The sequence below is a fragment of the Kogia breviceps genome, chromosome 2 (assembly GCF_026419965.1).
Source record: "Kogia breviceps isolate mKogBre1 chromosome 2, mKogBre1 haplotype 1, whole genome shotgun sequence".
NCBI classification, from domain to species: Eukaryota; Metazoa; Chordata; class Mammalia; order Artiodactyla; family Physeteridae; genus Kogia; species Kogia breviceps.
Window position 1 is genome coordinate 83523245 of NC_081311.1, and position 23656 is coordinate 83546900.

The 23656-nt window shown below is 41.2% G+C and overlaps 1 protein-coding gene across 8 annotated transcripts in view; it reads left to right on the forward strand.

Moving 5' to 3' along the window:
- TTC13 (tetratricopeptide repeat domain 13) overlaps positions 1-23656 on the forward strand; it is a 70076-nt gene that overhangs the window by 21240 nt on the left and 25180 nt on the right. For 2 of the 8 annotated variants that reach the window (XM_059053298.2, XM_059053299.2), the window contains exons 4-9: positions 2048-2118; positions 10836-10901; positions 12851-12943; positions 15645-15761; positions 16946-17056; positions 22492-22574. In XM_059053298.2, coding sequence (XP_058909281.1) covers positions 2048-2118; positions 10836-10901; positions 12851-12943; positions 15645-15761; positions 16946-17056; positions 22492-22574 — 541 coding nt within the window. The remainder of the gene's footprint in view (positions 1-2047; positions 2119-10835; positions 10902-12850; positions 12944-15644; positions 15762-16945; positions 17057-22491; positions 22575-23656) is intronic. The other 6 variants (XM_059053300.2, XM_059053301.2, XM_059053302.2 and 3 more) reach the window with 3 other exon arrangements.

Sequence of the window (23656 nt, forward strand, 5' to 3'; positions counted from 1 at the left end):
AAATAGTTATTTATATTTGTCCAAGATTTAGCTTACTTTTTAATGCATACTTTTGGGTTTTTCTCAAAAAAATATTTACTTTTAGATGGAAAGATTTGAGAGCTGCATTTGATTTTATTTGAGTGGAGTTCAGTAGGCTGGCCAAGGACAACAATTTTCAACATGTTCCTAAGTATAACATTTATTTGCTAAAGCCGTATTTGTTTTTATGGGTCACTTATTCATTTGTTCATTCAACAGATATTTCCTGATTATGGGAAGATAGATAGGAAATTCTGAAAATTTAGATCTGAAAGGAATCTAAGAAAATTTTCTACAGGCTTGTTAAGCAAGACCCAGAGAGGCATGAGAGCGACTGAGGTCCCCGTGGTGACACAGCCAGCGAGTGGCGGGGCCAGAATCTGAGCCCAGATCTTGGCTTTCTAAAGTATCCTCCTACACTCAAAAATAAACAAGTTTATGTTTCAGTCCCTGTTCATCCAATCATCAAGGACTTCAAATCATTTTGCAGTCCGGCCCCGTGCACAGTAGTTTCAGCGCAGCCCAGATTTTTCTCAGGGTAGCGTGTTGGTGAGGAGGGTGGGTCCTGGAGCCAGGCAGCCTGTTTCCTTTGTCTCACTGCATGCTGTCTTTGGACAGTTTAAATGCTTCATTTCCTTGTCTGCAAATGGAGATGACAGTTGTGCCTACCTCACTGCAATTAAGGAGTAAATGGGTTATAATACATGTATATAATTAGGATTGTGCCTGGCACGTATTAAGAGTACTGTACATGTAACTATTATTGTTGTTGTTGTTGTTTGTACTACTGATGCTGCTGATTGCCACCAAAGAGGTCTCTGGTTATCTCACTGTCTGCTACAGCTACCTGAATAGTATCCATTCCCATTATTCTGAATAGGAGTTTGAATTTAATTATCTTTTCAAAGAAATTAGGATGAAAACAGTCCTCTTTTCATGTTGAAGAATGCCCCCAAAAGCTCTTGTATTATTATGATACTCGATGTTTCTGAACTTTACTTTTCTCAGGTTAGTTATTAAGATACTCTAAATCTCTTTCTGCATTTAATGTTTTGACGACTTTTTACTGTCAAGGAATTTAAACTCTGAATTTAAACTAAAACTAAAAGTTTTAGTTACCCATCTTTTTGAACACATAATTATGTCCTTGAGTTAGAGGGTTGCATAAAGCTTTTTTTGCAAAGAAATATGATCAAAATAGTATTATATTGAGTTAGGAATACAATTTTTCAGGGATATTTGGGGCTTTAGGGAGTTAGGACAAATATTATAGATAGAAATGTAATCTAGAATATTAAAATTTATTGGGTTTTTTGACAGGTGAAAAAGTTTAGTCAAAATTATGCCATGTTTTAAGAGATATTCATGGCTCCAATTTCAAAATACCACTTACATAAACAATTTGATTAAAAACTATTTGTGATCTTTAGAGTATATTTTGAGTAGTGTCTTGACTATATTTTGAATAAAAGAGCTAGGGAAAAGACTAGTGGTCTTTTGCAGTGGTGTGAATTATATCTACAGTTAAGCATTATATTAATATATATTAATTGGAGCCTCTGTTTTTGTTCTTACTAGGTAATTGGCAGTAAATTCAGCACCTGCAGGAATCGAGATATGTGATGCTATTTGGGTATTTCTTCTAACTTTCACAGTAAAGTCACATTGCCATGTTATATGGATATTATTCAGGCTTATTACTAGCTCTTTTGTATATAGATAAGAAACATCGTAAAGATTATTTGGTATTGGAAAGTGAGTGATGGGCTTAGAAAAAGATAATTACTTCTTGTAGGCAGATGTTTTATAGATGGCTTTAATAATTTAAATCTAGATGGAAACTAGAAGACTGATTAGCAAGTGCTGAGTGGTAGGAGAATTCAATTACATCTTATTAACTTCTAGGTTCTCTTTAACTGCTTCTAGTCCTTGGAGCTGCCCTTTAAGATTTGGTAAAGAATTTAGTTACCAATTCCAGTCTGAGATCCTTTATTCGTTCCTTTAATGTTTCTGTATTTTTTCATAGCTATTGCATATGTATTGATTGGCAGTGGCCTCTATGATGAAGCAATAAGACATTTTTCAACAATGCTTCAGGTAATTTTTCTTCTTCATTATGTAATTGCAAGTTTATAGTCACGACAAAAATATGGACTTATGCATAGCTAAAGTGCTGCAATAAAACATGGATTTTAAGATTTTACAAGAAAGTAAATGAAATCAGCCCTGACCGAGCACTTTCTCAGTGCAGGCCTTGTAGCATGCTCTCATTTAATCTTTGCAGTATTCCTTTATTTTAAAGGAGGAAAATGAGATCTCAGGAGATCAGGCAATTTGCTTGTAGTCTCCCCACCACCAGGTGGCAGAGGTGAGATTCAAACCAAGTTTCAAAAAGACAGACGTTCGTTTCAGTTCATTTTCCTCCCTACCTCGGTATCTCCCATGAGATGTGGACACTGGAAATTCTTGGAGTTACGGATGGTTACTCTCCATGCAGGAGTTGATCTGCATGCTTAAGTCCACTCGTGGATTTGTTTCTCACCTGAAAGTATAATTATGAGACTCTTCAGTGGAAGTATTGGGCCTCTATTGATTGATGGCTGTGTTAAAATCCGGTGCAGACCAGGTGCTTTCATACGCAAGTATAAGAGTTGCATAGGAGACCTGCAATGCAGCCTGACATTGCTGCATTGCTGGCCATGTATCTCAGGTCATGATTTAACTGTACTCTGGTAGATGCCTGGCCATTATCCATTCTCTGTCCAGGAGGGTCAAGCTCAGTTAGAAATACCTAAGTTCTCATCTACTCTGCTGCTTACTAGCAGATTATTTAACCACCTGGATTATGGGCATAATAATAACTACCTCCAAAAATACTCTCGTTCAGTTTGAATGAAATATCTTAAAATGTACTTTACTAGGTGCCTGGCACATAGTAAGTGCTCAGTTAATTTCAGCTATTCAGAGGACCATTCTGGCATATTCATCTGTGCTAATACAGTAAGAGCCAATAGATAGTTTACAATCCAGCAGGCAGACTTAATTTTAAAGTATTATTTTTGAAATTTTTGCTCTGCTTTTGTTTTCTCTTTTTAAACATATGATTAATTTTGTTGACAATTCTATCTTCACTCTCAAATAATCAATAAGATATTTTTATAGTTATTACTTTAAAGTGCTTAGATCCAAGCAGCTATGTGTTTGAGTGGTCATATGGAATAATATTCTTCAGTGGAGTTTAAAGTACAATGTGTAGATTATAAAGTTTTTTAAAAGCGCCTTTCTGTTTAGCATTGCGGTATTTAAAAAGGTAAGAAAGCACTTTAACACCCTGGTTTGAAAGGGAGGTTTTGATACATTTATAGGAGCAAATGTCAGTTAATTTACGGTAGCCAAAAGAAGACAACAGTACAGGCTTGCAGACGTATCAACAATTAATTTAACTTGTTGAAAAATATTGTTATCAGTCTAGCTGAAGGCAATATAACAACGTTAAAGAAAAAACTTTAAGTAATAAAAAATTTCCTAATTCTGCCACTCTACCATTATTTAAGTTGATGACCTTTTCAAAGTATGCATTTGTTTTTTATAATCTGAACTTATGTACTATTTTGTATTACCTTTTTACCTAATTTTATAAATGTTTTTCAGTCATTCTCTACAATCATAATTTTAGTGATGCCATAATATCTCCGTTGTCCATTTATTATTGTAAAACATATTTCTCTTGCAATTGCATTCAGAAAGTAGATCAGAATTTTTCTCTATATATATATTAATATATTGAAGTTTGATATAACATTTTCATCAACCTGCGTTGCATTGCTTTCAACTGGTAAATTTTTCTTTGAGAATGTGTGGATTATAAGGTTGGACTGGTGATTTTGGTGATTCAAGCTATTGATGGGGCAGGAGTAGAGGATGGTAGAGCAGCAGAAAGTTCAAGTGCTAGGGCCCACAGATGACAAGACTGCGTTGTCATTCATAGCACGTCTTTACATGGGAATTCAATGCCTTTGGCTTTCCTGCTGGTGCTCTTCTTGGGCATGTCTCTCCTCCCCTTTGTTTTGGCGCTTCCGAGCCTGTTCTGCATTATAACACATGTGGAGAATCCAGTGACACACTGAAGCAGGAGCAAATTTAGAGTCATCCAGGTAGAGCTCGGTGAAAATCTGTCACATTTTCTTTATGTTATATGACGATGATAAATACAAAATACAAAGATTTGAGAGTAAGTGCTAAAATTCGTTTTAAAAATTTTAAGAAGAGACTTGATCCTGCTTTTCTGGACATAACTTTTCCATGTGAGGATTTATGTTTGAAACTGATGCACATAATTTCTGTTTAAGAGCTTTTCATCGATTTCTTCAAATTTTTGATAGCCAATCTCACCAGGAAACTGTACAACCACGTGGCAGCAAGTGTCCAAAGAATAGTTATTGCTACTTCTCTAATTGACCAAAACTCCTTTTCTTCCCATGAAGCAGAATTTGCATAAATCAGTCTCTTTATGTTGTATTTTTAAAGTATGACCATTCTTTAAATCTAGCAGCTCTTCCTTTTCTTTTATTGGCAAATGCAGCAATACTGTGTCTTGCAGTAATGAAACTGATTTTTATCCCAGCAATACTTTTTCATATCCAGTATTCAGAGTAGTGGTAAAGCGTTTCTTCAAGCGTGGAGGGACGCCAAGTTAGGGCTCAACTCAGCGTCACCGGAGGGTCATTTTTTGTCAGTGCATGCCATCAGATGTTCATCTGTTCCTTGCAGGACCCTTCCACATGTGCGAAAACTCTTCATTTTTAAGCCAATAAACATCGTTTAACAAATCTTCAGTGATAACTGTTCACAGACAAGCTTTTCCCGTTTTTTTTGGCTTGTTATCTCCTGACAAAGTGTTTCTCTCGGACAGCCCGCGAACTCCAGGGTGAAGCAGGAGTGCATAGAATCGGACTCCATTTATAGAAAACTGAAGACAAATGGGGCCATGGGGGCTAGGATTTTATTATATTCACGATTTATATAAGATCATTTAATGTGAAATTTGGATCTATGCATGAGGGCCACTCATACTCCAGAGTGACCTTTTGATGTAAAGCTTTTATACTTTCTTGTGGTCTCAGCTCCAGCATCAGAGAACAAACTTACGTGCTATTTCCATAATCTTTGTTGTTTCAAACTGTTCCTTTGAATATTTATCCAAGTATGGGTTGTTTGGCACATCTACAAAGGAATACAGTGTTCCTTGAGCATCGAGGTTTCCAACTGAGCACAATTTCAAGACTTAATAGATCTGTCTTCAATGGAACCTCTTGATTTTAAAAGCGTATCAGTCAGTATTGTCTCCACGTCAGTGTCCTTGTGTCACTTCCACATGTGTCAGCACCTCCATCATAGTGTTCTTGAAAGTGGGACCCTTTCCTGATGTCTGTGCTGCTCTGATGCTCATGCAGGGGTGGGTGACGTAAGTGCTGTGACAGTGTTATGAAGCAGTTGGCCTTTGCTGTTAGTTGTGTGACCTTGAGCTCATCTGATTCTGATCTGATTCTGGTGGAATTGAATTCATGAAAGAACTTTGTTTCTTTTTTACATTAGCAGATAAGGTGTAAAACAGTCCTCTGCACATGATCTTGTAACCATCTTTTATGTACATATGTATGTGCGCCTGCCACTTACACAGAACTTAATCCTTGTTACATTGCTGTGCAGTGACGTTTTTGACTTATTCGTTTGTCTTTGATCCAGTGACTTTCGAGTTTTAACAAAAAGCCAGCCTTGTGGTGGAAAAATAAATATTTGTAAATTTTAAAATCACTATGTAAATAATATAATGAAGATGGTAAATTAGACTTCTGTGGGTTTAAAAAAAATTGATTCTTTTGAGAATTGAGACATTTAAGTGGACATGATCGAGTAAGATAACAGTCTTATTATACCATGATTTTGCATTTGCATAAAGTGAGTAATATTGGACGATTGAAATATTAGTTTAATTTAATTCATTTAAAATTCTGAAAACTTTATAAAGTGTAAATATTATTAGACTTGTGTATTCAAAAATACTTTGAAATGATATTCTGAGCTCAATTTGTTTTTAGAAATAAACACTGTTTTTTTCATTTGAAACAATAATTGATTGTGGCATTTCATAAAGAGTTTTGACTTGTTAACATTCAAAGCCAGTGATAAAGTAATAAAGTTGTATCAATCAAAAAAAGCAATAAAATCTACTATTTAAATTTAGGAACCTGTTTAGGCTATATTGTGGTGTGGTAACAACCACAATAATTATAGATCCTTTTACGCTGTCGGAAATAAACTCTAAAAAGAACATGTAAATTGAATAATAGAGAAAACAAACATGTGCATCTGTAACATATTTAGGTTTTCTCCATTCGACTGACTCTTCTTTTCAGAATTTTCTTCCAACCGCACAGAAGGAGGTTTCGTTATTGTGGTAGTATAGTCTAGTATTACGGGTTCCAAATCAACTGCCTGCTCTCCCCTGATCTCACCAGATCCTCCCCCGCCACAACTGAAAAAGAATTCCTACTCGTATCCTTTTCGTGTCACCAAGCTCAATGAGTGGCACAGGGTTATGTGAGGCTACATGTTCCACACATACGTGTGCCACTTACTTCATCACCAGCTCTGTCTGTGTGCCTGCTAAGTATCTCCTTTGTCCGTCTACTGCGCCCGGCTCTGTTCAAACCACGGCTGAGCCACTTCCATCTGCCAGATGACAGATGGGGCTCTTGGTTCCTGGCTTCTCTCCTCACACCCTCCACACACACGCACATGTACACACCATACAAACATGTACTTTAAACACATATATACTTTGCTGCTACTTTTAGGTTAGAGAGAAAAATCCTTAATGAGGTCCCTACCTGCCTCTCCAACCTCGGCTTGGAGATGCTGTGTTCCCTGCTTCCCTCTAAGCCTTTGCACCGCCTGCCCCCGCTGCCTGCACCAGTCATTCTGGGAATCCCCCGTCCTCTACAGATCTCAGCCCAGGTATCTCTTCCGTATGAAATCCTTCCTAACCTTGTTTAAGTCTTTATACATTTTCTAAAAGCACCATTTGTCACTCTAGCATTTACCGAAGGTGTAACTTTACATTTCTGTCTGTGATTCTTTGGCTATGCTCCAAGAAGGCAAGAATCTTTTTTGCCTTCTGTGTTGGTTCTCGCTTACTTTGATATTCATAGCACATGGGCCGGGCCATGGCTCATAGCTGGCCCTGAGTAAATATTTGTTGAATGAATCACTCACATCCATACAACATATAGTGGAACAGAGGAGAGGGGCGTATCTATTTTCCAGGGGCATCTGGAGGGCGTCAGAAGAGAGGGTTCAAGGATTGAAGGACTTTCTTGGGCACAGAGGCCGTGGGTGGGTGTTTCAGGCAGATGAGAGCATTTGCAAATGCACCGAGCTTGGGAGACCCTGTTGTATCTAGGGAACTACTAAGTAATGCCAATTTTTATTATTTTTTTTTAAGATTATTTTTTTGATGTGGACCATTTTTTAAAAGTCTTCATTGAATTTGTTACAATACTGCTTCTGTTTTATGTTTTGGTTTTTTGGCCGTGAGACATGTGGGATCTTAGCTCCCCGTCCGGGTATGGAACCCACACAGCCCCTGCATTGGAAGGCAAAGTCTTAACCACTGGACTGCCAGGGAAGTCCCATGAAGCCAATTTTTAGAGTATGAATTGTGAGTGGGACAGAGGAAGGAGGTGAACAGAGAGGCAGGAAAATGATCAGTACTTTTTGCAAAGGCATTTAGATGTTACCTCACTGTTTTTCAAATTATGAGGCGCTACCCTTTAGTGGGCCCTGAAATTAATTGGTGAGTCAAGACTAGCATTTTTTTAATGAAAAATACCAGATTACATTGTGTGTAGTAAGGCTCTTGATGCGACGTTAGTGAAACTTTTGTTTCTGACGTGTTTGTGCGTATGTTTATGTATATACGTATGAGTGTACTGGGTTACGGTGTAAAATCTATTTCTTACTGTGGATGAGAGTGAAAATGTTCGAATTTTGCTAGTGTAGGTGCTGGGGGGCAGTGAACAGTCTCAGCCAGGGGAGTGTCATGATCACCCTGAGGTGGCTTTGTGTGGGCCTGGAGACTGGACGGGAAGAAACAGGAGCGTGCTTAAGGCCATTGCAGTAGCCAGGTGAGAGAGGAAGGCTGCAAACTGGGCAGTGGCTGATGGATCAGCAGGTGAAAGCACCGGGATATCTTCAGTAGATATGTTGGCTGGGGGCATGAGGACGACCCCCAGGTGGCTGGTGTGGCCACAGGGTGTATGGAGATGTCTGTCACTCAAGTAGAATAACTCGTTTTTGAAATGCACTTTTTTCTAACTAACCTCCTGTCATCTGGTATAAAGTTGTCCTCAGTTGAGGAGGAAAAGCTTCTCTGAAAGTGGGGTTTCCTCTCCCTGGAGGCCAGTCACCCGCAGGCGTGAGCTGCGTGGGCTCACCAGCCCCACCCCGCCTGGCCGAGGTGCTGCTCTGTTGACTGTTCTGTCTTCTGGCAGGTGCCGTTGCTCGGGAAAAGCATGAAGACCGTCTGACTTTGGTTCCTCAGTGGGGAACTCTTTTTCCTGCTTCTCCTCACCCTCTGTACCTGTATCCCTCTCTCAGACTACTTGCTCTGCCTTTCTTTAAGCCAGGAGGAATATTTATGTGTTTATTTATTTATTTAAAAATTTTATTTATTTTTGGCTGTGTTGGGTCTTGGTTGCTGCGCGTGGGCTTTTCTCTAGTTGCGGCGAGCGGGGGCTACTCTTCGTTGCGGTGCGTGGGCTTCTCAGTGCTGTGGCTTCTCTTGTTGTGGAGCATGGGCTCTAGGAGCGCGGGTTTCAGTAGTTGCAGCACGCGGGCTCAGTAGTTACGGCACGCGGGCTCTAGAGCTCAGGTTCAGTAGTTGTGGTGCATGGGATTATTTGCTGTGTGGCACGTGGGATCTCCCCGGACCAGGGCTTGAACCTTTGTCCCCTGCATTGGCAGGTGGATTCTTAACCACTGCACCACCAGGGAAGTCTCCAGAGGAATATTTAAATGTTTAAAGTGTTATCTCTGGGTGACAGGATTGTAGGGTGCCTTTTGCCTTATTTTTTGTGCTTTTCTTCATCTCCTAAATTTTCTATAATTTATAATAAATCTTCTCTTTATTTATTTAAATACAATATTTTCAATTGACAGCAAAGTTTTCTATTATTTTCTGTAATACGTCTTACTTAACACATTTTTTTCTGATTATAACTGTATGGGTGTTTGTTTTAAACAATTAAAAGGAATGCATCAGTGTATTAAGCGGAATAGCAAGATACCTAGTAATCCCACTCTCCAGAGAAAACTACTGTTAGTATTTTGGAGAGCTTTTTTTCTATGTACCTACTGACCCACATAATCCTATATAAGTATTATTTATAAGAAGTGACGACCATTCCTCTCTCGTTCTGTAACTCATACTTTTTCCCATTGAGCAAATAGCATGGACAACCTTTCGTGTCAGTTACACACATGTTATGAATCAGAAATCCAAAACTCTCTGGGAGCCAGAGAAGCACATTAAATGAGCAAAGTGAATCGATGTAGTGTAGAGACAGTGGGCGGGCTCATGGTAAGCTGGTGAATACACACCCTTCATTGAAATAGGCAGCCGGTGCCTATGTTTTTGTCACATTCTCACATTCTCATGCCCAAATGTGGGTCTGTCATTGTTGGATTTTTTTATTTTCCAAGAGAAGCTAGAAATCTGTAATTATTTACTTGAATTTTTCCACATACCATGAGGCCCATCTGCCGGCTGGGTTGTAGCCAGTGATGCCCCCACTTGCTACCTGAGGCAATGTACCTGATTCTGTTTATAGTAGCCTTTTTTTTTGTTTTTCAGTGTATAGCATCTTAGCCTTTATTTTTTCCCACTTTCTCATCATTGAAGTTGATGTGTCTTTTTCGGCAATACCCGCAGACACCCTATCTCAGATTTGAGACTGATAATAGGTTAGCCTGTAAAATAGCTCATCTGCTGTAGTCCTGTCAAGTTCTTCCTTCAGGACCTTATAGCCAGAGGCTGTGTACTCTTCTTTCTTAAATATGCAGGGAAGGATTCAGAGAAGAGGCTAAGAATTGCACGGGTTAAATGCAGACGGGAGTTCATGCCACCGTCCCATGCGTAGGGACTTGATGGCAGGGGCAGCAGATGCTCTGTCCTTGGGCCTGAGAGGCGTTGCATCCAGCCCACATGGGAGCAGGTTGCAGAACGGGTCTGGTTCTCACTCTGACCCGTGAGAAGTCGACTCACCTCTTGTTCCTGGCTGTGCTGGCTCCGACGGGTTCTTTCCTTTTCAGATTATTTCATGACTGCCTGAAAGCAGACAAACCAGGAGGAGGCGTCACCCAGGCCCTTACTCCTGTATCTGCTTCCTCGAACCTCCGTTTTCTCTCTGAGCTGTGTTTGCTGGCGCTGCCCATCATAGAGTTGCTGAGAGGATTGCATTTTAAGTAAGACGACTGTGCGAAAGAAACTAGCACAGCGCTCAGTAATGTTGGTTTTCTCTATTTTTAAGTGGTTTTTTTTTTTTTTTTATGTAAAACTCTTATTCATGTCTCATTCAAACGAGCTTTTAAAATACAGACTTTTTTCGTTGGGGACCGTGTATTGACTGACATGAGTAGTGGTAGCATAATGTAGAGCTGTCATTTGTGGCATTCACGTGCTTTAAGCAGAAACTGATTTGTTTTCTTTTGTTTTGTTTATGGTTTTTGACGTGTTTCTGTTTTGGTCTGAATAGGAGGAACCTGATCTGGTTAGTGCAATTTATGGCCGAGGGATAGCCTATGGAAAGAAGGGATTACATGTGAGTATGGAATAGTTACGCCTGCCATAGTGTCTACGTGACCAGACTCGGACCAGGGTTCCCATAGAGCCCCTCACCGCTCCCCGGGCTCTGATGGAACACGCAGCGGTGTCATTCTAGTTCACAGATGAGACCATGGCCGTAGGGGGCTTCTCCAAGATCAAGTGGCTGGGATGTGGGGGGTTGGGAATTTCTGCCCAGGTCTTCTGAGGTTACTTTCTATTCCAAAAGGACAGCCTTTGGCGGCCTATACTCTATTTCATGATGAGCTGGACATAAGCCTAGAAAAACACGAGACCTTGACTGAATTCCTGAGAAACACTCATTGCTGTAAAAGAGAGATCGGGCATCAGTAGTGTAGTAGGACTTAGAATCTGAGTTCCTTCCACAATTTTTAAAGGTTGAATAAAAGAACAAAGTTTTTTTTGTAAAATTTATTTTTAATTTGTTACCATACATTATGCTTTCCCAGATGGATATGTCTTTGGAGCCTTATTCCCCTTATTTCTCTGAGGAATGCAGGAGGAAGGTTATAATAAGTATTGGATGGCCAGAAAGTTCCTCCAGGTTTTTCCATAAGATGTTCGTATTTATTTCTAAATAAGTAGTTATGTCATTACTAAATTACTAGTTTTTTCAGAAAACCTGTTGAAGCTGGTTTTGAATAACAGTATGTCTCATGATGTTACGGAAAAACCTGGATGAACTTTTTGGTCAACCCAATCAAACAAAGGCACTATGGTATAAAAATGAAGACTTTTCCTGGGAGTATATAGTAAGTAATGAAGTGGTCTAAGATCAGATGTCCAAATTTTCAGTCTTGAACATTCTATGTAAACTTTTTCTATTATTTTATATTAAAAATATTCAAATGAAATTTTGTCTTGAGGGAGAAATGTCACTTTTGTATCTTTGCCAATTAAAAAAAAACTGTCCTAATTGCCTTCTGGCCTACTGGAGAAATCTTGTATAATCTTTGTATATTTCTGAGACTTGAGAAGGAAGACCGAGCAGGAACTCAGATTTAGGAATGAAGACATTTAGGAAGGAAACAATGTTGCATTCAGAGCATCAATAAATAGCCCTAGTTAGGTTCAGGGCATCAGTAAATGCCCGAAGTTGCCCTAGTAAAGGTCAGCGATAAACTGCTGCTTCCTCATTCTCATCTCTTTTAATTTTATATCTTGATGTGAAATTTGCTTGTATCTTTAATGCACTTTTAATGTAAAAGTAACATGCTCATATATTTTTGATATAAAGTAATGTGTAAATTTTAAAGAGAACAGGCTTACCTAGACTTCTCCAGGTGTAGGTGTGTAGGCCTAGGGGTTGGTTTGTTTGTATTTTTTTTTTCTTTTTGCGGTACGCGGGCCTCTCACTGCCGTGGCCTCTCCCGTCGCGGAGCGCAGGCTTCGGATGCACAGGCGCAGCGGCCGTGGCTCACGGGCCCAGCCACTCCGCAGCACGTGGGATCTTCCCGGACCCGGGCACGAACCCGCGTCCCCTGCATCGGCAGGCGGACTCTCAACCGCCGCGCCACCAGGGAAGCCCAGGCCTAGTGGTTTTGATTGACACCGACACGGCTCCTCTCTGTTCCCACACTGCCGCTGGTCAGCGTCCTTTTGCACACTGGTGTCCATATGCCCATCCCTTGACATTTGTTGATGCAGTGTTTAAATAGGTTACATTGAGAAAATGTCTTGCCCTCTGTGGGACTTGGGCTAGGTAGCCAGGTCCCACGTGCTGTTGATGGGTAGGTAGACTTGAGTGCGTTAAATAATTGTAAGAGAGCTTATTTAACGTGGTTGATCTCTTGTTTAGAAGCTAAGTTCATATTTATTTCTAAATAAGTAGTTATGTCATTGCTAAATTGTTAGTTTTTTCAGAAAATCTATTCAAGCTGGTTTTGAGGAACAGTGTATCTCATACTAAGCTAATGCCTTTTCAAGGACATTAAGAATGCTGAGCTTGCTCTGTTCGAACTGAGCCGAGTAATTACCTTGGAACCAGATCGTCCAGAGGTATTTGAGCAGCGAGCAGAAGTGAGTGTGGTTTTCTTTTTCCCTCTGTTGTTATTGGATTAGTCGAACCTCAGATTTTTTTCCTATTATCTTATTCCTTAGAAATTTTAAAACTCCCGTGTACACTATTATGTTTTCCTCCATACATACGTAACGCCTTTAAACACAGTTGAAATTACTAGAAAACTATGGGCCGAGTGCTACTCCTGATTTAACATGTAACAGTAACATTTAGTATTAAGGGGTACAGTTATGATGTGTACTACCACTGTCAATGTTTGTTGAAAAATATGTCACTGTGTTTATTGTATACATGACATACTTTAGCAAAACAATATGACAGTATGGTCAAATGAGATTTATAGCCTTTGGAAGTGCGCGTGTGTGTGTGCGTGCGCGCGTGTGCATGCACACACTTGTATGTAATTTTTATGAGATATGCCTATCTACATAGACATGTAGATCAGGTAAGGGTGACCATAACCGGAACTTGGGACTCAGAGTGGAGACAGAGAGGCAACACGTGGTGACAGTTCCAGGTAACGTGTGTGACAGTGGGCACCAGGAGAGGGGCTGCTTGGTCAGGAGGCAGAGAAGCATGGTCTGCTGGAGCCCTGCGACAGATTGGCGAGAGGAGAAGCGTGGCGTGGGCGGTGTTCGCAGAGGCCCCGGTAAAGGGGTGATGCTGGAGCTGGTCAGAAACCATGTCCTGGGGAGCAAGGTAGAGAAGGGTGTTCAGGCCAAAGAAAGGAATGTTTGCAAAGGCACCCCTTTTAATGTTTTTAAATGAAATGGGTCTATTTTACCATTTTCATAAAACAATAGTAAACTATCGAGGTTTCATATTTATTTTACTGCACATTTAACCATACGAAATGCTTTAGAATTTATGTTGATGTTTTCAATCTGAATAAAACGTAACTTTTAATTATCTGATCTGGTGGGATTTCATAGTTGGACTAAAGGGACAAATGACTTTTCCCCCCTCTCTTGGGGGAGAAAACTTAGCAAGCAAAGGGCACGCTAAGTGTTTTAGTATATTTTAAACTGCATTTGTGATTTTTTTTGTTCTCAAAATTATAGCATCTTAAGTTACAGTTCAGGTTCTTAAAATGAGTTTTTTGTTTTATTGGGGATTTGGCTTTCTGAAGGAAATTCCTTCTCAGTTAATGAAAGAATTCGTTTTCTCATGTCACTTTTGGATTGTAACCCTAAGGGTTAAGTGACCGTAATCTGCTCGCTGCTACAAGAGAGTCCTGTTGGTTTTTAGGGTGAGTGTTTGGTGGCTCACTTGGTGACCTTCTGCTCCAGGGAGTGGGTACTGTGCTTTTCCCCGCCATTATGCTGATGCTGTGCTAAAATGTTATGATAAAGCATGCATTTAATTAAGCACACTTAGAAAGAAGACTTATTTAGCAGCTTTAGAAAATTTGTATATCTAATAAAAAGCTAATTGTGTACCCCAAATGATGTTAGTAATCAGAAAAGTGATTTCCAGTGATCTTAAAAATATATAGTAATATCCCCCTTTTCTGGCATTATCAGGCAATAATGTCATGACATAGTGATTCTTCGGGCTAAATTACAGGATACCAGTTATATATGTCAGGAATTATTTTATAAGAAAGCTTTCACTTTTATACTTTCTGAAATAGTCTATATTTAGTGAACATAATTTAACGTTTTTTAGTTACTCTGGTCATTATTATGCATATTGATTGTTGTGCTAGGGTGTGATAATTCACTTATGTCTCTAGGGGTTAATATACTGGGTTGGGATGTTTTTCCTTTGAAAAGATAACCCTAGACCACTATGCTTCTTGAATTCTAAGGGCATATTTTCCATTTCTTTTCTCTCTCTGAGCTTTCTTGCCCCTGGTGATGTACCTGCCTGAATCTTCTCTCTCTTGCTGGTTTTAAGCTCCTGCAGAGGAGGAAACCAGTTAGTAAAACTTGATGGAAATGATGTATTATAAGAACAAAATTAACCCTAATTTAAGGACATTTATTCCGGATAAATTGCTTGAGCTTGATTGCATGAATACTGATACCCATTTAGGGTTTTCTTATGTCATTTGGGTGAACTTCTGCATTCTGAGCTGTCTTCTGTATTGTCATTGTTGCCTGAACACAACCGATTGCTGGATCAGAAGAGCATTCAGAACAGGCCTGCAGACGTTTCTTCACGGCCTTGCAGATCGTGACTGATGAGTTGAGAGTCGTTCACAGGAGAGGGCTTACAAAACACCTGGAATCCTAGAAATTGCCATTCAGCACTCAATACTACAGACGGCATAGCTAGACACCATGGGGGACTCCAATCTGTGCTTAACGATTCCTCTGTTTTAATGGTTCAAAGTTATCTTTCAGATGAGTTTGACGTGCCAAATTTTGTTTTGAAACGTACATGAGAGGTTGGGGAACAAATGGTCACACCTCAAGAAAAGCAACATCTGCTTTGACCTAGAACAGGAAACAGTGACAAGGCCGTTGCCATGGTCGTAGTTCGTCCGCATCCCCTTGGCCGGACAAGACCGGCAGCCCCTCAGCTGTTGACTTTGAACCTCACTGCATAGTACGTGGTGTCAAGGGTTCTAGACTGCTGAGAGAGTCACATTATGAATGTGGGGTGGTAAAGCGGAATTGAAAAGTCAAAAACATTGACAGTTGTAGGTGCGATCACTGGGACTTTTCTCCCCTAATTACATTTTTGGGTTTATAGATTCTGTCCCCTCTGGGACGAATTAATGAAGCAGTGAATGATCTCACTAAAGCTATTCAACTTCAGCCCTCAGCACGGCTGTACAGACACCGTGGGACCCTGTACTTCATATCAGAGGTGAATTGTTCTTGCCTTAAAACACGCCCTTTCATGGTGATAAAGATTTCGCCTTTCCTTCTACTTCAGAAAGCTGCTATTTGATAGATTTGGGTTTGGGGCTGTATAATAATAGTTCGTGATGTAAGACAGTTATGAAAGCATTTTCTTTTTTTTTTTTTTTTTTTTTTGGTGGTACGCGGGCCTCTCACTGCTGTGGCCTCTCCCGTTGCGGAGCACAGGCTCCGGATGCACAGGCCCAGCGGCCATGGCTCACGGGCCCAGCCGCTCCGCGGCATGTGGGATCTTCCCGGACCGGGGCACGAACCCGTGTCCCCTGCATCCGCAGGCGGATTCTCAACCACTGCGCCACCAGGGAAGCCCTGAAAGCATTTTCTTTAGCTGAGGTCGAACCCAGTGGAGAAATATTAAGTACCAGGAACACATTTTCTTGCTTGAACTGTCAGCAGTAACTAATTCTGGGCTGGGGGAGAAAAGAAAGAGTGAGAAACAGAAGAAGAGAAATTTGGTTTACAGGTTATACCTTAACTGGTCTCGCAAATGTCAGCGTAGAGAAGCAGGTATGCATGTTGTCAATGTGTGATCATTAAACTTAGAGGTACAATTTGAATTTCTTTGGGTATCACAACCCAAAAACCATAACCTGATCTAATACGGCTTCCCAGACTGTAGCTTCTCAATCTAGCAAGATTATCTTTTATCATCAGAGTGGTATTTATGACTGCCATGGCAATTTTTGTGGGCTTACAGTCATTTTAATAACAATTTTCTATTGCAAAAGAAAGTAGATTTAAAAAATCTCAACATAACACATTTTAAGGTTGATCTATGTCCTAATCATTTTAGAATTCAGTATAATAAAATGCTAGTACCAGAAAATAATTTGTAAAATTTCTATAACAGATTATGACTTTAATGGAATTTAAAATAATATTCTTTTTTTGTGGTTGAGACAGTATGCTTAAATTACACCTTTGTGAGTTTCTCCTGTCAATTGAAATCAACTCTTTCAACAGACAGTGTAAGCATTCTTCTAATATTCGTGGTCATGAAATGTTTCCTTTAAAGCCAGAAAGGGCACGAACTAAACTGGGATTTTTTTCCTCTATCAGTCGAAAGTAGGACATGTCCAAATATCTAACGAATACTACTTTATTTATTTTTTTTCATTCTCCTTTTTGTAGGACTACGCAACAGCCCACGAAGACTTTCAGCAGTCCTTAGAACTGAACAAAAACCAGCCCATAGCTATGCTATACAAAGGTTTAACTTTCTTTCACAGAGGACTTTTGAAGGTGAAAGTGCTGTGCAATATGTGTGCCTACAGCGGTCCTGCTTCTCCTTTGCAGTGAACTGAGCGGGGTTTAGTCTGGCAGGTTTTAAAATGACGTTTCAAGTGTCTCATTGGTTTATTTTAGAAAGTCGTTTGCATCAAGATATTTAGTGAGCGCCTACTATCTGATAGGTACTTGGAGGAAGGTGCAGCAGGGGAGCAGATGAAAGGTTATAAGGGAGAAATAATGCTTTACACTTGGGACGAATACAGTTTACAAAGGCTTCCCCCACAGATAACTCATCATAGCGTGAATACACGGAAGAAAGCAGTAAAAGCAAAGTGCTTTGGAAGCAGAGGTGAGAAAGATTCATTTGAACTCGGGAGTTAGGGAAGGTCCAGAGAACAAGTGGACTTCGTTCCGACCTGGAAGGCAGAGCAGGGTTGGGAAGGAGAAGGGCTCTGAGGGCGAGAGGAAGGCGCAAGTGATGGCTTGGGGAGCAGGGCCTTGGTCAGGCCCTTGAGCAAATAGTCAGGCTAAGTGTGAGGGCTGGAGCACGGGGAGGGGCCCTGAAAGGTCTCCAGCACTGACTTGAGTCGGTTGGCCCAGAGGAGCTGTGAAGTCTAGATCTGGGGGGAAATACAGAGTTGAGATCCAGTCCGTACTGAGGAAGTGGTTGCCGATGCAGCGGTGGCCGAGGAGGATGGGGACAGGGGGACTGATGAGGGATCGCCGGCCACGTTCAGGTCAGGGGCAGCCAGACTGCCTCGGGTCCTCTGGGGGCTGCAGGAGCGGTCCCAGCACTGTCCCTTGAAGGCTGCTGTCGGGAGAAGGAGGTGAGGGACAAAGGAGAGGCTCTGTCTCAGCTGAGTACAGCAGGGACGTCACTGCCAGCCTGCCTGCCCCTCCTCCTGCCCGGGACTCTGCGTTCCCCGAGCCTGTTTGGGGAGCCTGTCCCGCAGCAGCTTCTTTCTGGCCGGGGTGAGGGTCAGAAACACGGCTGAGCGTGGAGCTCTGGCTCTCACCCAAGGCCTGACACTCCAAACTGCCCGACTGAAGACGGCCAGCCTGAGAGTCACAGACGGTCTGCCCGCCTAGGTGAAGACACTCATTCTGACCAGGAGGTGCAGAATTCAGAGTAGGTTGCACTTAACCCTGAACTTGGAAAGGTGGGAAGAGCTTCAACAACCTGTGGCAGAGAGGAGAGCATGCGTGTCATTATTGAACATAGTTCTGAGGATCTGACACACACATAAACACATGCACTGGGAGGGTGGGGAGAGGGTTTACCTCGAAAAAGGCCACAAGCTGTAAGTCCTCCGTGTTACAGACAGTGCCTGTCACATAGTAGGTGCTCAGTAAGAATCAGTGGGGTAAATGCATATCAAGGGCAGAGAGCTGAATTGGAATTGGAAGGCCTTGCTCTGAGCTCTCGCTCTGCATCTTATTAACTGCACTGCTGAAGCTGCTGCCTGAACTCTTTCAGCCCGTCCTTCCACCTTTATCAGGCAGAGATGATGCTACTCTCTGCCTCTTGAAGTGACAGTGATGATTCCGTTAAGACAACATGTGTGAAAAAAGTCCTTGATAAACTGTAAACCTGAATCAGGTATTGATTATGATACAGATTATTTTACATGTGAGAATGTAGTTTAATCGAAGTTTTGTGGATTCTAAAAAATACCTCCCGTCCATTAAAAACCAAACTAGAAGGAATTTTGCAAATCTTCCTTCATACACCTCATCTCCGTTTTGCAAGTATGTGGAGGTGGTCCTAACAGGGACCCTTTCCGTCCCCGTTCGGGGATTCAGACAGGCAGTGCAGGCTTTGAGTTACTTAACATGTGCTTTGAGCAGCTACCAGGTGGTGTCTTCCAGTTTATTTTGCCTCTGCCCTCTGTCTTCTCACCTTCTCTCAGTCCCCTTCAGTTTAAAAATTGAGGATCTGTGTTCAGAGTCCCTCCCTCGAGTATCGCGTGAAGGAGAGAGATCTGAAATAGAAGAAAAAAAAAAAAAAGGCCGATTATTAGTACTAAGAGGGCACAGATAACTTTTAAAGTAAACAAATGCAAACAGTTGATTTCACTTTTAACTCTAAAGCCATGTTTAAGAACGTGGGCAGGGCCCTTTGTGTTATTTCGAAATGAGAATTTTTCAGAAAAGAGCCATAACAGAGACACTAAGTAGAAAATGGACATGGACCAAAATTCAGTTTGGTTTATTCCAAACCTCCCGGAGGAAGACCTAGAAACAGTGCTTTCATTCTCTGAGTGTTAGCAGCCCCTCAGCGAACCAGTCTCACCAAACCGTTTGGTCTTTCCTCCTTTTCAGCACGCCTGCCGACACAGCAGCAACGTGTGTAATAGATGGGAACTTTTTCTTTGCATTTTATAGATCTGCCGTCCGAGGAGGTCAGAGTGTTTACGTGGTGTCTCACTCTTCCCAAAAGCATCCCCGTGAAGTATAGAAGGAGCAGAGGGTGTCCCAGTTACAGGGACTGGAAAACTGAGTCAGTGGTGAAATGCCTTAATTAAATTAATGAACTCAGTTCAGATATCTCTCTTTCTCTCGTTAACTGTAGAGGCGAAGTATTAAATGGACCAATGAGTTTGAGCTGTCTCTGTATCCTAAAGGTGGTCTCTCCAGGTCAACAGCAGTTTAGAAATTAAGCGGGTGATGGCTTATTTACTTTATGATATAATACATTAGAAATATATTAGGATATGTTACATGACAGATTTCACAGTTGTCCAATTCAGAAGATATATCAGACATTTTGGATTTTCCTAGGGAGTAAAACAGCAAGAACTTTTCTACTGAATTCTACCCACGTTGTAAGGATATTTCAAAAATTGTATATTATAAGCCTTTACTTAGAGAGTTGCCTGCGATTGTTCTGTTCAGTTATACCAAACAGCCCCAGGGTGATGGCTGCCCTTTAGCTAGTAAAGAAGGTGGTGACTTAAGTGGTGACGATTGCATTCACGATGCCAGCGAATTCAGAGCCAGTTCATGTGCTTAGAGATTGATTCAACGAACGTAGTTTCTTTGTTCCCGATGGCTCAAAATCTTGATTCTGCTATGTCCCCTCTTTGGCAGAATGAGGTAGAGAGCTGTGCAGTGATTAGACAGGAACCCCGAAACCAAAGACTCTTAAAAGCTGAAGAGAAATCAGACTTTGAAGAACTGCGGCGTCCAAGCATGCAGTAAGTGCAGTGGGCGGCAGCCGCCTCCTGGGCATCTCCACTAGACGTCCACAGACACCCCAGACGTCACACGCCCCGGTGCACTCACGACCTCCCCCGTACTTCCTAACGTTCCTTAACGGTCCCCTCCACCCGGGCTCTCAGCCTGAACTCTGCCTGCCCTCTCTTCTCCCTCATCCCTCCCTCGTACCCAGACAGCCACCAAATTCTCTCTTAGTTTGCCTTAAAAACTCTCTCCCGAATGTGACCCTTCTTTCCCTCTCCTCAGAGGCCCTGTCTCAAACTGTGCTTCCATTATCTCTTGCCTGTTCCATCACAGCCACCTCCCAGCTGGGCTCCATCCTCTCCCCTCTCCAGCGTGTCTTCTCCGTTTTTACCAGCAGTTTTCCTGTTTACAAAGAGTGAATTCTGTGCGGTCCCACACCTCCTCAGAGCCCCCAGCCCTCGTTGCTTCCTTCCTTCTGGCCCCGGCTCTCCCTCTTCCCCACTCCCCCCCCCCCGACCCCGTGCCCCCTGCGCTCCTGCCCCTCCGGCTTTCCGGGCATCTCTGAGCGCTCTGTGCCACTGTGCGGTGCCCCCTGCCCCGTCCAAGATGCCTTCTTGCTTTACCAAACTCCGCGTTCTTTAAGACCTAGCTCAGTTGTCAGCGCCTCTGTACAGCCTCTTCTGGTCTCCCAGGCTCAGTTAGTGGTTTCTTGCTCTCTGTTCCCAGAGCCTCTTCCTCATGTCTCTGCTGTAGCCCTTAGTTTGTGTTCTCATAACCTGGTGACCTACTTGGCTTTCTAATGACACTGTGAGTTCTCACAGTACAGAGGTGATGGCTCACCCGTCTTCGTGTCCCCTCACCTCCTGCTATCCCTGGCACATAGTAGGCGCTCAATACATGTTTGTTGAATTAAAAGCACAGTTGTACAAATCCTAAAAGATCAAGACTGTGTCACGGCAGGAAGCCCAATGAAGAGTGCTCTTTTACATTTCTTCGGTGTTAAGATTTATCCGTTCTCATCTTTCACCCAAACAGTAGCTATTCAGTGGGATTCCTTCCTGAGGCAATTTTGTCCTCAGTATTGCCTTTGAAGAGTTTCAAAGCCAGCCCCTCTTGCCCTGCTGGCCCCCTCTGAGAAAATCAAGAAGCAGGGGCTGAATGACTTTCTGCAAAGAATCAAGATTGTATGGCTTTTGCAAAACTATTTTGTGTGCCTACCGGGGCATTAAATATTTATTGAGTGCCTACCATGGGCAAGGCATTTGATATCTTTAGTGGTTTTCTGCTCTGAATTCTCTAATCAGGTTGAAATGATCTATTCCAGAAGTTTTAAAGTCAAGTCTTTCTCAATTAAAGCTCTTAGAGATTGTGAGCCGTTAGAGCCGTTAAGTAAGATATGTCTTTTCCTTGGGAAATGTGGGAAATGTCTTTGTAATTTTTTGTTAATCACAATAAACAGAGTCATAATGAAAAGTACATTCAATCCCAGTGTAAGCCTAGGATGTTTATTCTGAAACATTTCATCACCAATTTTTATTTTATCATCAGTTTCCCCAGAAAGTCCCCCTGCAGCCAAGTGCACTGTGGTTCCGAGGGCTCCCCTGAAAGCGTAGTGTTTGCAGCTCTGGGCCTGTAGCGCCGCCTTGAGCTGTGCTGGCAGGAGCCATGCCCACCTGCCCCCAACTTGAAGGTTGCTCCTGAATTTTATGGTTTCTTTTTTCCTCGTAGATCATGGGAATCCTTCAGGTAGCTATCCTGGGAGGCTTTCTTCTTGTTCTATAAATAATTTCACATTGGGCTTGCTTTTTTTGTCTCTTCTGTTGGTTCACTTTCAAATGCTGCTAGCTGTGATCATTTTGCATCATTTCACACAGCTATTAGGCTTACTTTTGTTCTATAGGGTTTTTATTAATTAAGGAAATGATATTAAAATGCAGGTGTTATCAGTACTCGAAGTCCTAATGAAAAAGATAGTGAGAAGCTGTTTTCCCATTTTGGAAGGAGAAACTTAAGGCTCTGTTGTTGTTCATAGTAATGCCATTTGTTTACTATTGAAATTAAATCCTCCAGACTCATAGTTTATTGTACTTTCTACCTCTCTCTTCTTTTTAAGTCCTCCTATTTAAAAAAAAAGTACTCAGAGACCATGTATTATATATATGTGTGTGTGTGTGTGTGTATGTATGTATGTCCTTTAGTGATTTGAGAGAAACTCAATTTTAACAGCTAAGCAAATGAAATAATTTTCTATATACGTTTTACAGGAAGCTATTGAATCCTTCAAAGAAGCTTTGAAGCAGAAAGTTGATTTTATTGATGCATATAAAAGTCTGGGACAGGCCTATAGGTAAGTAAAGTACTAACAGTTGAGGTAGGAGGGAGGGCGTAGAGTGGGATAGCCTCACATAATAGTGATTTTTTTTAAAAAATGCATTTCTTAACCAAAAGAGATGGTCATTCTAAATCACATAGGCATTCACATACTTATTAAGATCTTCTCTGGAACATAGAAAGAACCATGGGTAAGAGGATATCGTGATGCCTGTTACTGTGTCTTAAAACAACCTCGGTCTGTATATATTAGTCTAGAAAACGTTAGTCCTTCAAGGGTTGTTGCTTTGAATAGTGGCATTATAAGCTGCTGAGTTACAGGCGCTGCTGCCTTTTTAGGCAGTAACTAAGGTTAATACCCACATCACTAGGATCTGTTTGAAGATTCCTAGTATTGTGGGATGGAAATGTTACAGTTATGATGCATCTCTTTAGGGTATGAGCAGTTGTGCCTGGACCCTGGCTTCCTGACTACATGCATTGCCCTGACCAGCAAAGCTATTCTGACTTTCTGGCTTAAAAAATTTTTAACATTCTGACTTGTATAAAGGTACTATAAAAGTTAGGAAAGAGAGAGACAGTAATAGAAATCCCCTGTAAAACTCTGTCAGGTGCCTTATTCAGGAAGGATTACATTTAAGAGCTTATTTATCTGATGCCATAGTTGGAAAAGCTCTCATACTAACTTGGAGAAAGTGTGTTTGGATTTGTTCTAGGTTTAAGGGATGATATTTATCCTTCCTGTCCCGCAAAATTGTTGGGTATATAAATTGAAAACAGATTTGAAAGCACCTAGTAAATAGTAACGTGCTGTATAAATGTAAGTGGGTGTTATATATATATTTTAAATCTTCATTATTTATAGAAAGTTGACATATGGGATATTTTGAAGGTTCTTCAATTATTTATAAAAATTTTGATCTATAAAAGAGGGCAGGGCTGGTCAATAATAACTATTTCCACTCTGAAATGATCACAATTCTGAAATATACTTATTTCAGAATTTTAAAGTAGATAATGCTTTACTGGATTTTAAGTGAAGTACCTTCAGTGACAGAAAAAATTGAATTATAAGCCTATGAATTTGATTCGCAGTGA